The sequence below is a fragment of the Arctopsyche grandis genome, chromosome 1, assembly GCF_051622035.1.
Source record: "Arctopsyche grandis isolate Sample6627 chromosome 1, ASM5162203v2, whole genome shotgun sequence".
Lineage (NCBI taxonomy): Eukaryota > Metazoa > Arthropoda > Insecta > Trichoptera > Hydropsychidae > Arctopsyche > Arctopsyche grandis.
In genome coordinates, this window is record NC_135355.1 from 19058356 (window position 1) to 19074616 (window position 16261).

A 16261-nucleotide genomic window follows, 5' to 3' on the forward strand; every position below is an offset into this window, starting at 1 on the left:
ACTCGTAACATCAAGTACGAAATAATTCAACATTCACCACTAGACCACGCTGCTGGTTATATGTGATGCCATCCGCCTTTTTATGTTTTCTGGAGTAATTGTAACACAATTTCACTGAAGACGTTTGCATTTTCGAAAAATATTAGTTGACCTTCCTACTTAGAAGCTAACTACCTACTGTTCAGACCAATTGTCTGGTGGTCGGTTTTCGTGGCCTTACGGCCCATGAAACCTATGTTTGGTGCTGGCCGCCCTGGTCAGCTAGCGCATAAACAGCGTGTTTTCGCGGCTCGCGTCCTCGCCATCGAATCACTAGCTCGAGACTGGTGATGTTTGACGATACTTGGAGACCGGCTCCAGTATCCGTCCGGTGTGCACGGAGGAAGCCTGGTCTGTCTTCGTCCCGAAGGCAGACAACTCAACCACGCGTGGATAGTACATAACCTCAAGCACGCATGGTTCTTTATTTACTCTCCCCCCCCCCTTTTACCCTGCTTGCTCTCTGTACATGTTGATATAAAATACAGTTGCGATACAGACTTACAACCTGTTTCATTGTTTATAATCTCCCGCCCTGTTTTCCTACTTTACACATCGCGCTTTACATTACGCACACGGTACGAGAGAGGGAGACAGAGAGTAGAGCAGCCATAAGCAGAGACCAGACCACAGACGACGAAGGAAGACACCGTGAGGAAAGCCAGCGCCGGCGCCCTTACCACAAGCTATACAAACTTCACGACATCAGGTGGCGTCTCGATTGAGAACCCCCTGCGTCCGTATACCTACTGAGAGAGAGTAGGGATCCTCTGTACTTTTTTTTGTGTGTGCATCCTCCAACAGGATGACCGGCTTAGAGCGTCAGGGCCTATCTATGTATTATATATCTATGGTTCCGACACTTCACAACAGTGTGCGACAATATTAGGTAAACCGCACTTGAATGACAGATTATGTCAATCATTCGTTCGATACCGCGGAGAGAAATGGACGAAACGGACGCTATTATAGTATTGTGGCGGCTCGCTATACGACATGGTCGAGTTTGGTTACCTTTCTGCGAGTGGGGACCAACTCGGCTGGGTTCGGAGAGCGGCTACTCACTCTGCCTTCAGCTGTCATAAATAAAATACGTGCATCAACATGCCAGTCGTCTCATTCACCCATCCCCCATAGTATCTTTGATATGCGAGGAAGAAGAACTATCGAGAAAATCCAAAAGATTATGGCTACATGCTAGTTCAAAGTCACGATATGAAGAAGGAGAATAATTGTCGCAAGGCAACCCCCCACTCAACGACACCTTGCGTCAAAGTGAGTCGAAAAGTCAACTTTGACGCAAGGTGTCGTTCTACATCATGCGACTGTCGCGCAGTGCGTTATGTCTCATACAATTTCATACAAACAATATTTGGTCGCGTATTGTTGTGAAGTGTCGGATCGTTCGGTTGTCGCATAGTACGGTCAGAGCTTAAATCATAGGTTGGCAACAGTGATATGTCAATTTGCTCGTCGCCGGCTCAATGACGCATGACGCATGACGCAATGACGCAATGACGCATGTCAGACGCAAACGGTGAAGGCGAGCAGAGGAAAGAGGGGGAGCGGGTGAAAGAGAAAGAGAACAGCATGTCCGGTGGACGCGGAAGTCGCAACGGGGTTCTGCGTCACGTCCGAGTGGAACATCTGTTGGCCGGAGTCTCGGGGGGCGTCACCTCCACCCTCATTTTGCACCCCTTAGACCTCATCAAGATTCGCTTTGCCGGTGACGATCCATACATCACCACCATCACCACCATCACCACCACTACCCCATAACCTATCACATCCATTGCCACCACCACACATTCTATTCATTGCATCACTTTTTGCACCCAAGGCTACTGAGCACTAATCCACCTAATTAAAAGCATACTAGTATATACCCAGCATACTCGGCAACAAGTCGATTGTGTGCGCTGAGCCCTACTGCAATCTTATTCAATCATGTTTCTTAATATACCCGCTGTCATATTCATAGTTTTTCTCCAGCCTTTTTTGATATCTGTTTCACCATCTTGGTTTATATGTAGGTTTAGTCGAAGCAAATCTGTCTGTTAACTATTATTTTTTCTTGTTTGGAAGAAACCGACATGTGACTGGTTTGCTCTCTATTTTTCTTCCATTACTATCTATAGAAGACGGTCTAGGGGCCACGAGTTTTACGTTTTTGGCGTTTTACTGTACCAAGAACAGATAAGTGTTTTACAATAGAAGTGCCTTTTTGAACAAATATCCTGTGTCAAACGCGTTCACAGTACTATAATTAGTAATAATAGTTGTCTCTGACACGCTCGTAAGCGTGTCTACACGCGAGAAAGAGTCGGAACATCGTGTCTACGCGCCAGCTTTTAATTAACAGACCTTGTTTCACGAACAGATTGTGGCCACAGCCACACCGCAACTGTCGACACTTTTGATGCCTTAGGGCACTTCTATTGTATAACACTTCTCTGACCAAGAAGCTCTCTATGTTTGTGAAGCAGTTGGAGAACAATTTCGTTCTTAACATGTTCCTTTCAGGAGATCTTCAACAATTCCCCAGTCACACTACATTTCAAAGGACCATCTTTTTCAAACTTGCCACCAACAGCGTTCATGTTTTGCATCCATACAGCATCGCTGACCAAACCTAGATACGTAAAATTCGTAAACGCAATGCAATGTACATCTTTCGACAACATAAAACACTTGTAATGTTGCCAAGGGCATTTATTGCTATTTCTATCATTCTTCTTATTTCCGTTTCTGAACTAACGTCTATATATATCATTGATTGAAATCGAGATTGATCTATTGCATTCAGAAACGATTGCTGATCGTTGGCACTTTCACTCGGTACAGCTGTATTGTCAGCGAAACAAATATTAATTATTTGACTTCCATACACAAAGTTAAATTGCAATAGAAATTTTGTTTATAATACCTTATTCTGGCAGAAAATATAAATCGTACAATCCAAATCATTTGTTATGTTGAATAATTTATGCGTTAATACTTGAAATATATTATTATTATATGCACTTTTTATGTCTTCCAGTACACGATGGCCGCACTTCAACCATACCCAAATATGATGGTCTCAGAAATGCCTTCTCAACTATATTCAAAACTGAGGGTGTCCGTGGTCTCTACAGAGGTGTCACTCCCAATGTTTGGGGATCAGGCTCAGCCTGGGGATTCTATTTTTTGTTGTCAGTTTAAAAACATTGTTAGTATATTAAATAACGTTTTGAATTGTTATTTGATATGCACATATGTATGTATATTTGCAGCTACAACACTATTAAAACTTGGATACAGAAAGGAGATGCCAAAACGCCTCTTGGACCTGCTATGCACATGCTAGCTGCTGCAGAGGCAGGAATCCTCACTCTAGTTATGACCAATCCTATTTGGGTTGTAAAGACTAGACTATGTCTTCAGCACAATGGTGATAACATATCAGAAAACATGAGGTACCGGGGGATGGTCGACGGTCTAAGTAAAATTTATAAAACTGAGGGTGTCCGAGGATTATATAGAGTAAGCATTTTTATTTCAATGTAATGCTTATCAGTATTTAAACATAATTCATAATATTTAATTTTGTTTAGGGCTTCGTTCCTGGAATGTTTGGAGTATCTCATGGAGCTTTACAATTTATGACATATGAAGAAATGAAGAATAGATATAATTTTTATAGAAAACTTCCTATAGATACCAAATTGGTGAGTTTCACATTTATACGATCTCATACTCTTGAATTTTTCAAATAATTATTAAAAAATTTTTTTTTATAGACTACGTATGAATATCTCAGTTTTGCTGCGATATCAAAATTCATAGCAGCTGGAACAACATATCCATACCAAGTAGTACGAGCTCGCCTCCAAGATCATCATCATAGCTATTCCGGTGTATGGCACTGTGTTACCGATACATGGAGGTATGAACGTTTTAAAGGATTTTATAAAGGCTTGTGTCCATACTTATTACATGTAACCCCAAATATTTGCCTTGTAATGCTCATATGGGAAAAATTCACCAACAAAGGCCCCAATGACTAAATCGAGTTTGTTTTATTTTTAGTAATCAATTTAGTTTCAATTTTTTTTAATTTGTTCATTAATATTTTTGTGAAAAATCTTGTATGCTTTTGAATATACACGATTATTTTGAGTAATTATTGTTAAATGTGTAGTTTGTATAAAGACATTATCATATTTTTATCGTATGTATATGATAATTTTGGACAAACACGACAAACCTACCTTATGTAACAGTTATGTAATGAATAAAAATATAAAACGACATAATTGATTTACTATTCCTTGGCTCGTACTTTTGAATCATATCTATTTATTTTCTATTCAATGGCATTCATTTATTCAAATGGTAATTCCAAAAAAGAACTAATATTTTTTCTCATATCACTAATGTATGTATGTACATACATATATGTCTGGTGTGTGTTTTAGTAATCAAATTCTCAATTTTTTAATTCGAAATTTTTCATAATCGTTTTTTAATTATATTTAAAAGTGATTTTCAATGGAATCAAAATGTTATATGTGATTATATATTAAAATATGGTATACTCTCTTCTCTACCATTTATTTATTGGTATTTCCTGGTTTTGCAAAAATATAAATTTATGACTACATTAATATTGCGTCATAAAGTTAGTCTATTTTTCAGAAACGAATTATATCTACATATGTGTAATTGATAGCAGTGCCAATGTTAGTACTAATATGCTATTGGTAGTTTGTTGAGCTTGATAAATGAGGACTGTAATTCATACTTTTAGTTATTGGAATGAATTAACCAATGGTAACAAATGGATTTAGAATTTGATCATTGTTATAACTTCATTTACCAATAAACGTCACTATTGATATATTAATTTTTTGAAAATATTTAAACTTTTATTATTTTGAGCAAAAACTGTAGTTTCATACCATTGCTACTCTTATTTTTTTAATCGTTTCCGTAGAAATATTCACTGTCATAAAGAAAATTTAAATTACTGAATCCTTAACAGAACCACATATTGGGTGATTCTTGAAATACAAACATGCTCATATGTGTTTAAACATAACCTCTCTTAAAGCCCAACTTTTGCCTTCCTGTAAAAGTGGTAACCACTTAAATTGCAGCACAACAAAAAGGAAAACAATATCTGTGTGTGAGCTTTTTAAGCTGCAGGTCTAGCTTTGACTGACCTCTACAGCTGTATTTCATTTTAAAGAAAAACCACCGTGGTTTTTAATACAATTAAACAATAATTGTGTTATGAAATATTGTATATTTAGGCTGTTTTATGAAATTTTGTGTGTATTTACATAATATGTATTTGTATTAAATTTATATGAAATAGTGGCTGGCCACTAGAAAACTATGAATTTGTTTCCTTTTTTACTAAATATTTAGTATAATATTTACTTAATACTGATAATATGCACATTTTTGTACATTCTCAAATTTTATTACGATAAGGATTTTTGCAATAAACAATATTAGCTATATCCACTTTTTTTATATGCGCTTTTTTACTTAACAAGTTGAATACATATGTAAGTTGCATATATACATGGGCTGCTATAATAACGTTTCAAATACTTAAGAATCAGACATGTACATAGTTTATATTATAATTTGTGTATATGTGAACGCAGCTGTAGTTTTTAAATATATGTAGAGTTTACGAGTAATAAAAAATGAAAACACACTTATGTATTGATTTAAACATCATACTATTGACTACTTACTTTGACTTAGAATGTTGTTAATTGAATATTTTATTATACCTACACTTACTGTGCTAAGTTTAAACTAATTATAATTGCAATTAAATTAAAAGCATAAATCCTGTGATTCAATTTGAAAATCTAATGTCACGATTTGTTTTATTTATCAATGGTTAGTGTTTGATATACATATATATTGGTTGATCATTTTGAGTCTAGTGGGAGCTATGCTTTTGTTTCAAAATTATTTAAAGATGCTCCCCATAAAATTAATACTTTTGTGTCGTGGTGGTGTTGCAGGTTTGAGGGCTGGCGAGGTTTTTACAAAGGGCTGCGTCCAAATTTAATGCGCGTAATACCGGCCACCATGATCACCTTTCTGACGTATGAAAAGGTATCGCAAGCTCTCCTCAATGCCAGGCGCCACCAGGATGTATTGTCTTAATAATTCTGTATTATATTAATTGTTGGCACTATTTATAAGCTTACACGAAATACAAATTAATTCCACTGTAGATTTATATTTTGTTATATGTGTTTTGTAATATTCGAATCATAAGTAGTAAAGTTTTAATATACATATTACATTTTCCATGCATTGTAATATTACCCTTTGTTTCATTAGAGACCATATTTGTTCTTCCCATTATTTGCCAATATGTTACTGTAAATGCCAAAGATATTTGTAATTTATTTACTGTTACAATATTTGTGTCTTATACATGGACAATTTTGTGTCTGGTATATGTTAATGAAACTTAATTGTTACATTGCTGTATGTGATATTTAAAGCTACAGTTTGCTTGAATGAATATTAAAATTATTGCGTATATAGCAATTTATACAATAAAAAATGTTACTGTTGATTTTAACTGTTATATATATACATACATGTGTATATGTTAAGTAGAAAATTGTACTTGTTTTCTAGTCTCCCGGTTGCATTTTGAACTCATTCGTTATTTTTATTATTCTATTAGCTTTACTAAGTTTGTTACATTCACTTCTATGCCGATATTGTTTTTATTTTGTATGTATTCTGGTCAAAATATAACGGTTCAAATAAAAATGAATAATTGCAGAATTTCGAATTATTATCTGTGTTATTACTTTATCTATGTATGCAGTTATAATAGATGATGTTTTGTGATCATGCGAAAATTCAAACTCGTTTTTTTATAACTTCTCGATATTGTGTGTTGAACTGTCAGTATAATGATATTTTTGTTTTTAACAATGCTTTAAGCTGAAAATTGTTAGTCATTGAAGCTGAAAGTTCACATTATCAGAAGAATTAATTTTACTTGAGGCAAAGGTAATAACTTGTATTGTTATTGGGGGACAAACCAGCAAATGATCTCCTTTTAATGTTAATATTCAATACAATAGTTGGCAACTTTTTGCGTGATTAGGTAAATTAATTTTGAACATTAATATGATAAGTGAGATAAAAAATTAAGTTTAAATTTTACGAAGTTATTAAGCACAATGTTATTTCTGTATAAAATTAAATTAGCATTATTGAGGATAAAAAATTCGGTTGTCTGGTCAGCGGCTCCTTGATTTTGAATGTTTTTAATGAATAATATTTACATATGTACATGGTTGAATTATGTGGTACGTAATTCAATTAAATCTAGATTTCTGTCATTGGTTTTTTTCACATACTTTTCAGGACACATTAAATTATTTTATGTACATATTTTAGTTATTACTTTAATTAAAAATTAGCGTAACCATTCTTCACCATAAAATTACTAGTTGTTTATCATTTTTCTTAGTGGACAACTTAAAATGTTGTCATGGTTTACTCAATTATGTTGATTTATAGGTTGCTGACCATTGATCTAATGTTATTGTCAAGAATATAATTGAAGAAATGTTCAATAATATTAATTAGTAGTTGGTTATAAGAGTGCTTAAAGGTTAATGTGGACTACAATTAGATGAGAGTATCGATATTTCTAATAATACCGATTTGGGAACATTTATTCAATGTAAATTCGAGAATTATGTAATTGCGTAAAGATTTTTAATGTTGCCTGAAAATTGCAATTCTGAAGCATTGTAAAAAGATTTTTTTACAATTTATTTTATATTATATTTATATAAATTCATTGTTCAATTTATATATGTTGAATTCATTGAATTATAATGATTTTGTGTTATGTTTAATAAAAATAATTTTTCAATGTGTGAGGTCCTCGACAATTTTTATGAAGTGGGGATCTGCTAACTACTAAAGATTAAGAATCCCTGATTTATATTGAAAACACTTTTGGATGGCGGCTCATTGAATATTTACTTAATTTGTAATCAAACTAAGACCACATCCTCGGAACTGTGATATAATATTTCGATTTATTTCCTTACTTTTCATAAATGGGCTATGAAATCTTCTTTAAATATATCGTCGGACTTTTATGTCTTTACCAATTTAAGATCTAAAGTGTGGGTATGTATGTAATATTATTACTAGCCTATGCTACTCCTTAATGCTAACAAATTTAACTGCACTGAAGAATTTTTGGTATGCTATATTATAATGGTAACATATTGCCAATTCCAAAATGGAATGCAAAAAGGTAAAATCTAATTTCAAATAAATTAGTATTCGTTGTTATGCTAACAATTTGATCTTTTAATTTTTGCGATTTTGAATATTTTACAATGTAAATTGACGTCATTGCCCTCAAAAATATATCCATGAAAAAAAGTAAAAACGTTTTATTTTGTCTATGTAATATAATCAAATTTTAGTTTAGTACATACATATGTAATAACGATTACAATAATAAATTATGTTTGAAAATCTTGTAAATGTGTATATAAATTTTGTATTAGTTTTGTTTAAATTATTGTTTGTAAAGACTCCTCTATGTGAGGAGGCATGCATTGCAAATGACTATCACAAGCGATTGTCAACAATAGGCCGTTGCCACCATTCACACAATAGCTTCTGCTGTTCAATGGCATTGAAGCCTCTACATGCATCATAGCGATGGCATTCAGTCGTCATTCCATTGATAAAATTATATTTATTACTGTTAAGCAAAAGTATCCAACTTTTTTGAAGTTGGAAGCTTTTTTTAACCTAAATTTTCATGGCAATCGATTTGTAATAAGAATTTTTGTTGTTGTTTTTTATAGTTTTTAAAAGTTAAAAATACTCATTTTCTTTTAAATATGAGTATTTTTTCTAAATTCAATACATTTCAATTGTGTCGACGTAACGTAATTTTGCAATTAAATCAACTGTAATATTAAATTTCCCACATCGAAAAAATTCGGATGTGACCAACCCATGACTTACTCTATGTATTTGAGGAATATAAGAAGGTCACAAAACAAAATTCGACAGTGAACCGTACTGACACATTCACACATACCGTTATAATTATGAAATACTAATAGCTATGACGTCATTTTTGATACAAATTGAGCGCAAATGTATGGAAACTTGCACGAGACAAAAGTTCTACTTCCGGTTGTCGGATAATGTTCAAATTTTTTTTATCACTTAAAATCACTCATTTTTATACACATTAAATATCAAGAAAATAAAAATAATTTGAAAGGTCAAAATAAAATATTGTTTAAAAAAAATTACTACCGGTTTACGAATTCTGACCAAAACCTTATGAGCTCTAAGTTAGTACATAGATAATACAAATATAAATTTTCAACTCGATACGTTCAGGGGTGTGGACAGAACATTTTTGTCCTTTCTAAGAGGAAAAAATCCCACTTCCTTTTTTTATTTTCATCACATTGATACAAGAATTATACTTGATTTTTTTTCGTGAAGAGCACATGTTTAAGGGGTCGAAAAAAATAGTGGAAGAAAAATCGAACAAGCTGCTTGGTATTAAACTTAAACTTCTAGATATGAAATTTCAGTTCAATAAACCAAAAGTTTTCTTAGAAAAATTTAAAAAACCTGGATTCTCTAGAGTAAAAGTACTAATTCCGGTTCGGGTAAAAATATTCAAAAAATATTAGGTTATAAAATTTATAATTTCTATTACATGTAAAATTTCAGTCCGATTCAGCTAGCGATTTGGGAGATAATTGAATTCAAAAACTTTAAAAAAAGAGGACACCTATGTATAAGGGGAGGTACCATCTCCGGCTAACTAAAAAATTTACATAGTATCGATAAGAATTTCAGTAACTGATACTAAGTTTCAGTTCGATAGGACGAACGGTGTTAAAAAAATCCCCAAAATACACAGACACACACACACATTTTTTCTAGATCATGAAAACGTGATCAGTAATCGTTTTCATGATCTAGAAAATTCGTTCGAATCAGTCAAAATCTCGAGTTCGAATTTTCGAATGATCACAAAACTTCATCTATTGTTACTACGTACATAGATAAAGTAAAAATCATTGCGTTGGTTATTGCTAGACTTTGGATAATTTTTTTATTCATATTTAAAGGTGATGATGAGAAACTGCAAACTTTATGGAGGTCATTAAAGCTAATAAAGCCGTTGTTAATTAATACAATATTTCTTGTTTTGAAGATATGTAGATGGCATTATTAACCTTTCTCTCAATTAAAAATGTTCTCATTTTCGGACAATAGCTCTCAAAACCTAACAAAAACATATCATTGTGAGTCATCATATCTTTGTGTCTCAACTTATTCCAAAATAATTCTAAATTTTCTTCTCTGAAACACTTTACATCCTATAAAATTAATATTTTTTTTATATTTCATTTAAAAATATGGAAATCATTATTATTTTCAAAATTCACAATATTGAGATTGACCAAATGTTGCTTCGCGATCGACTGGTTGGGAACCCTTGCTGTAATGTATGGATCTTCAAATAGTTTAGGATGCTAGCCAAATAGGAATATCTCAATTACAAGAATATCCTGGGAATATCATTTTCTACATATTTTTGAATTTTTCGATTACTATTCATGAATCGAGATTGTTTTGTAGACCAGACAAAAAGCGGCCTTTATGCTGTAATTTGGGACCCACACTGGAAACACTTCACACGCACGCAGGTAAGAGCCAGGTCATACCAGGTTTCTTGCAAACAACTTGGTCAGCAGGCCACATACGTAGAGAAAAACAGAGGTCTACCACCCAACACTGATAAACACACATGTAAAGTAACTCTGTCAGAGGTAAAATTTTCTGATATAAAGATATTATAAATTTTCACTAGTTACAATATGGCACCGACTTCCATTGACAATTTGTAAAATCGTCGGTTAACTTGAAGAATGGGATTCTTGGAAAAAAATTCATATTCAATTTATAAAATTCATTGAAGTAAAGATTTTCATTAGAGAGTATACTGTTAAGATAAGGATGTAAATACACGTTCGCACATACCAGTTGTGAAAGCGTTTCGATACAAATTGAGCGCAAATGTAGGAAAACCTACACAAGAATTATTATTTTGAATAAAAATACCATTAATTTTATTTTACTACCGCCATCTATGTATAAAATTAATGACTACGAGACATCACAGAGATTAAAAATTTTCGATCTTGATACGCTTCTTAAACGATATTTTATCTCTATCGTAATGGCGGTGGATCCATTTACTTATATTGATGACCATGTGGGTCTCGGGGGAACAGGGTAGTTCCTCCCCCACGAGTTAGGGCCGAATGGTCGAATGACAGCTCCACTGCCGTAACCATGGCGACCGGTGCTGCCACCCTCTTCTATGGGGTCGCCACATCACTCCCTCCCCAGCGACATTGCGTAGCCGTCGCGACAACTACGGGATGTAGCTGTCCAGATGGGCTGGCCACCGGACTCTCCTGCCAGTCCGTGTGGTTGCTTGTCGGCCAGTTTCTTGCTGTGGTTCTGTATTTTCTTGGGGGGCTCTCTCTGCTCTCTCTGGGGGCTCTCCGCTGCTTTCCATGTATGCCGGCTTTATGCGGTCTACCGATACGGTGACATTGGAATCCTTAATTCTCAGTGTGAAGAACTTCGGTCCCCTCTTCAACACCCTGTATGGACCATCGTATGGAGGCTGTAACGGACCCTTGGCAGCATCGTGTCTCAGGAACACCTGATCACTGGTGTGCAGGTCTTTGAAGATAAAGGTTGATCTTGTTCCATGACGCCGCGGTGGACTGGGTCTCAACCTCGCCATTTGGGACCGCAATCTCTCTGCTAGTTCCGCTGTGTTGGGTCCTCCGTTTCGTTGTGGAGCCAGAAACTCTCCCGGTAGCCGTAGCGGTTGACCATATACCAGTTCTGCTGACGTGGCATTAAGGTCTTCCTTCCATGCCGATCGGATTCCCAGTAACACTGTCGGTAGGGCTTCCGTCCACCCTTCGTCTTGGTGGCACATGATCGCGGCTTTAAGCTGCCTGTGGAACCTCTCTACCATCCCATTTGCTGCAGGGTGGTATGCGGTTGTCCTTATGTGTGTCGATCCCGTCAACCTATTCAGTTCCTTGAATAGAGTGCTCTCGAATTGTCGTCCTTGATCGGTAGTTATTCGTAGGGGGCATCCGAATCTTGCAATCCAACCACTGACGAATTTCTTTGCAACCGTTTCTGCCGTGATATCTTCCATAGGGATAGCTTCTGGCCAGCGAGTAAACCTATCAACGCATGTCAATAAGTACTTGTAACCGGCGGACTGTGGTAAGGGACCAACTATGTCTATGTGAATGTGGTCAAATCGATTTTCCGGTGGCTGGAACTCTCCCACAGGTGCAATGACGTGCCTCGTTATTTTTGATTTCTGGCAAAATATGCACTCTTGGGCCCATCTTCTGCATTCCTTCTTCATACCCGTCCAGAAATATCGTTGGGTCACTAATTTAGCTGATGCTTTTACCCCTGGGTGAGCCAATTGATGGATTAGTTCGAACGCCTGTTTCCTAAATTTCGCTGGCAAGTACGGCCGTTGCGTTTCTGAAGATACATCACAATAGATGGTCGTCTCTTCGCCTGGAATAGGTATCTTGGCAAACTGCTTGTCGGGATCTCGTAGCAGTTGTGACAGTTCTGTGTCATCCTCCTGCGCTCGTGCTATTGCTTGAAAGTCCATCCCGGAAATTGCTTCTATTCTTGACAGTGCATCCGCTACCACGTTTTCTTCTCCCGATACATGTCGAACATCTGTTGTGAACTGGCCTACAAAGTCTATGTGCCTAAACTGTCTTGGCGAACATTTCTCTGGCTTCTGTTGGAACATGTATATAATAGGCTTGTGGTCAGTGAAAATAGTAAAAAATTTTCCTTCTACCATATGGCGGAAATGCCGGACTGCACTATATATTGCCAACAACTCCCGGTCGTAAGTGCTGTATCTCCTTTCTGTTCCTGACAATTTCCTTGTGAAGAATGCCAACGGCTCCCACCCTTCGGGCGTCTTCTGCTGTAGGACTGCTCCGAGTGCTACATCTGATGCGTCCGTCACCAATGCCAAGTCTGCCCCTGGTTTTGGGTGGCTGAGGAGGGCTGCGTCTGATAAGCTATCCTTGCACTTTCCGAATGCTTCTTCCAACGCGTTGGTCCATGCAATCTTTGCCTTGTCTTTCTTTTTAGATCCTTTTAGCAACTCGTTGAGGGGCGCCTGCAATTTTGCAGCACCCGGAACAAAACGCCGATAGAAGTTTATCATCCCCAAAAACTGCCTTAATTGTTCGATTGTAGCTGGTCGGGGAAATCTTTTCACCGCAGCTACTTTGTCTGCTTGGGGTTTGGTTCCATTTTCTGACACCTCGTATCCTAGAAATCTTACAGTTTTTGCTCCGAAAACGCACTTTGCTGTGTTGACTAAAACGCCATATTCTTGAAACCGTGAAAAAAGTTTTCGTAAGTGGTTAATATGTTCTTCTTCGTTTTCTGACGCTACCAGCACGTCGTCAATATATACGTAGCAGAAATCCAATCCCCTTAGGACTTCGTCCATAAACCGCTGGAAGGTCTGTGCCGCGTTTCTGAGTCCGAAGGACATAAACGGGAATTCAAATAACCCAAACGGGGTGGAAATAGCTGTTTTTTTATGTCTTCATTGTGTACAGGGATTTGGTGGTATGCGCGCACGAGTTCAATTGTAGAAAATAACTTCTTGCCATATAAGGTACTGGCGAAATCTTCTATATGCGGTACTGGATACCTATCTGGTATAGTGCGGGCATTCAACGCTCTGTAGTCCCCGCATGGTCTCCATTCTCCGTCGTGCTTAGGTACTAGGTGTAATGCTGATGACCAACTACTGTCTGATGGTCGAGCGATTCCTTCGTTCAACATGGTCTTGAAAGTCTCTTTTGCGATCTGCAACTTCTCCGGTGCGAGGCGGCGCGGCTTGCAACTTGCTGGTGGTCCTTCAGTGGTTCTGATATAATGCACAGTATGATGTTTCATTGTTCTGTTTTTATTTCCTGTCGGCCGCGTTATCTCTGGAAACTCTGTTAGTAGATGGTGAAATGTTGATGTGCCACAAATTGCTTTCACCTGCTCTACTTTTGCTGTTCCTATTGCTCGGCCCCTCACTGAAACAGTTGTGAGATTATCCATCAGTTTCGCATTTTTCAAATCAATCAAAAGACAAAAATGTTTGATGAAATCAGCGCCAATAATAGGCCTTGATACGTCGGCTATTACAAATCTCCATTTGTATACCCGACGTAGTCCCAAGTCGACGTCTACCTCCTTCCAACCGTACGTTTTTATCGTAGATCCGTTCGCGGCGAATAGAAGGTATGATGTCGCTATTTTGCGACCCGGCAATATTGACTTCGGAAGGACACACAGGTCAGAACCGGTGTCGACTAGGAACCGTAGTTTACTGACCTTGTCTGTTACGTATAGGCGGCAAGAAGTGGGGCTGGGGCTGCTTTCCGCCATTAGCGCCTGCCCTGGAAGTTTTCCGCCTGGTTAAACCTGCGCGGTGGCGTGTTCCTGCGGCCTCGGGGACTCTGTTGTCGTGGTTGCCAGCGTCAGCTCCTCGCTGGGGAGTGTGATGGCCTTGATTCTTTCCGATTCGTCTCGTTCGTTTGTAGTAGCCGTCCCATCATCGTGGTCAGGTCATCTACCTTTTGATTTAATGTTTGGAACTCTCCCCGTGTCACATACTCATCATCGGTTTGCCGCCTCTTCTCTCTGCGGTCTGTCATCGCTGCCACGTGGGGGCTGCTGTCGTACCACCTGTCTGCCTTCCTGGCCAGCTTATCCAAATCGGTTTCGTCGCTCATTGCCAGTTGCAAGCTTAGTCCCTCTGGCAGCCTGCTCTCCCACGTGGTTCTCAGCAGATCCTCCGACATTTCCTGGGCCGCCAATATCCGGAGGTCTCTCAGGAACTGTGATGGCTTCCTGTCGCCAATTTCCTCGCGTTCGAGGAGTCTGCGATGTCTCTGTCGTTGGCCGACTCCTAACCTCTCCAAAATTTCCTTCTTCAGGAAGGTATATCGCTTGAGTTTCGGGGGGGCCACGTGGATGACCCAAATCTCCGTCATCACCTCGCGAGGCAAACACGCGATTGTTCTGCAGTATCGCGTGTTTTCGCTAGTGATTCTGGCGGCTTCGAAGCTCGCCTCCATCTGTGCGAACCATATTTGGGGGTTCTCGGCCCAAAAGGGGGGGAAGGGGGGCACGGGCGCCCCCAAAAAGTCAAGATTTACCGTGCTTTGGTTGCGGTCGCTGTTCTCCGCGTTTTCCTCCATGTTGTTCTGCACATTGTTCTCCCCGCCTGCTTCGGCGGCGCCGTTGTCTGCTTCACCGTCGGACATCGTGTTTCCAAGATTGTCGGGAAGAATAGGGGGGATGGGGGTGCGCGCTGTCTATCACGTCGGGGTCACCACTGTGGGTCTCGGGGGAACAGGGTAGTTCCTCCCCCACGAGTTAGGGCCGAATGGTCGAATGACAGCTCCACTGCCGTAACCATGGCGACCGGTGTTGCCATCCTCTTCTATGGGGTCGCCACAACCAAAATGGGCAATATGGCAAAGTATGAAAACGATCGGATAAGAGGCAAACTTTTTCCTGAATTGTAATCGTAAGTGAAACGTAAAGAAGGTATGTAACAAACTTTTTCCTGAATTGTAATCGTAAAGGAGGTATGTAATAATAAAAAAGTTCCACTTCCTGCTGTTGGATTTTGTTCAATTTTTTTTATAAACATTAATATAAATATTGACGTAAAATATCAAGGAGATAATAATATATTTATTTATTTTATTTAATTAAAAGTTTTGGATCAAGCATTACAGGAAGAACATGGGCCACAATGGCGTACATAATTACTTCGTTCAGTAACATAAAAAAAAACAACATTTAAAAGGTAAAAATAAAATAATGATATATTATTTAAAAAAAAATGCCATTTCCAGTTAACGAATTCTAACCAAAACCGTATAAATTTTAAATTGGTAAATAAAGAATACAAATATAAAATTTTAGCTTGATACGTTCAGTGGTGTGGAAAAGAGCGTGTGATTATGAAAACGTGATTAGTGATCAGTGATCGATTCTGAGTTCGAATTAG

General features: G+C 37.6%; 1 protein-coding gene across 1 annotated transcript; it reads left to right on the forward strand.

Annotated features, from left to right (window-relative positions):
- The first annotated feature begins 1417 nt into the window (after positions 1-1417).
- LOC143909103 (solute carrier family 25 member 32) lies at positions 1418-8589 on the forward strand. Its single transcript, XM_077427008.1, has 6 exons — positions 1418-1765; positions 3080-3233; positions 3315-3564; positions 3636-3749; positions 3822-3967; positions 6072-8589. Exons 1-6 carry the CDS (start codon positions 1561-1563, stop codon positions 6214-6216), a joined length of 1014 nt encoding a protein of 337 aa, XP_077283134.1. The 5' UTR covers positions 1418-1560; the 3' UTR covers positions 6217-8589.
- The last annotated feature ends 7672 nt before the right edge of the window (positions 8590-16261 follow it).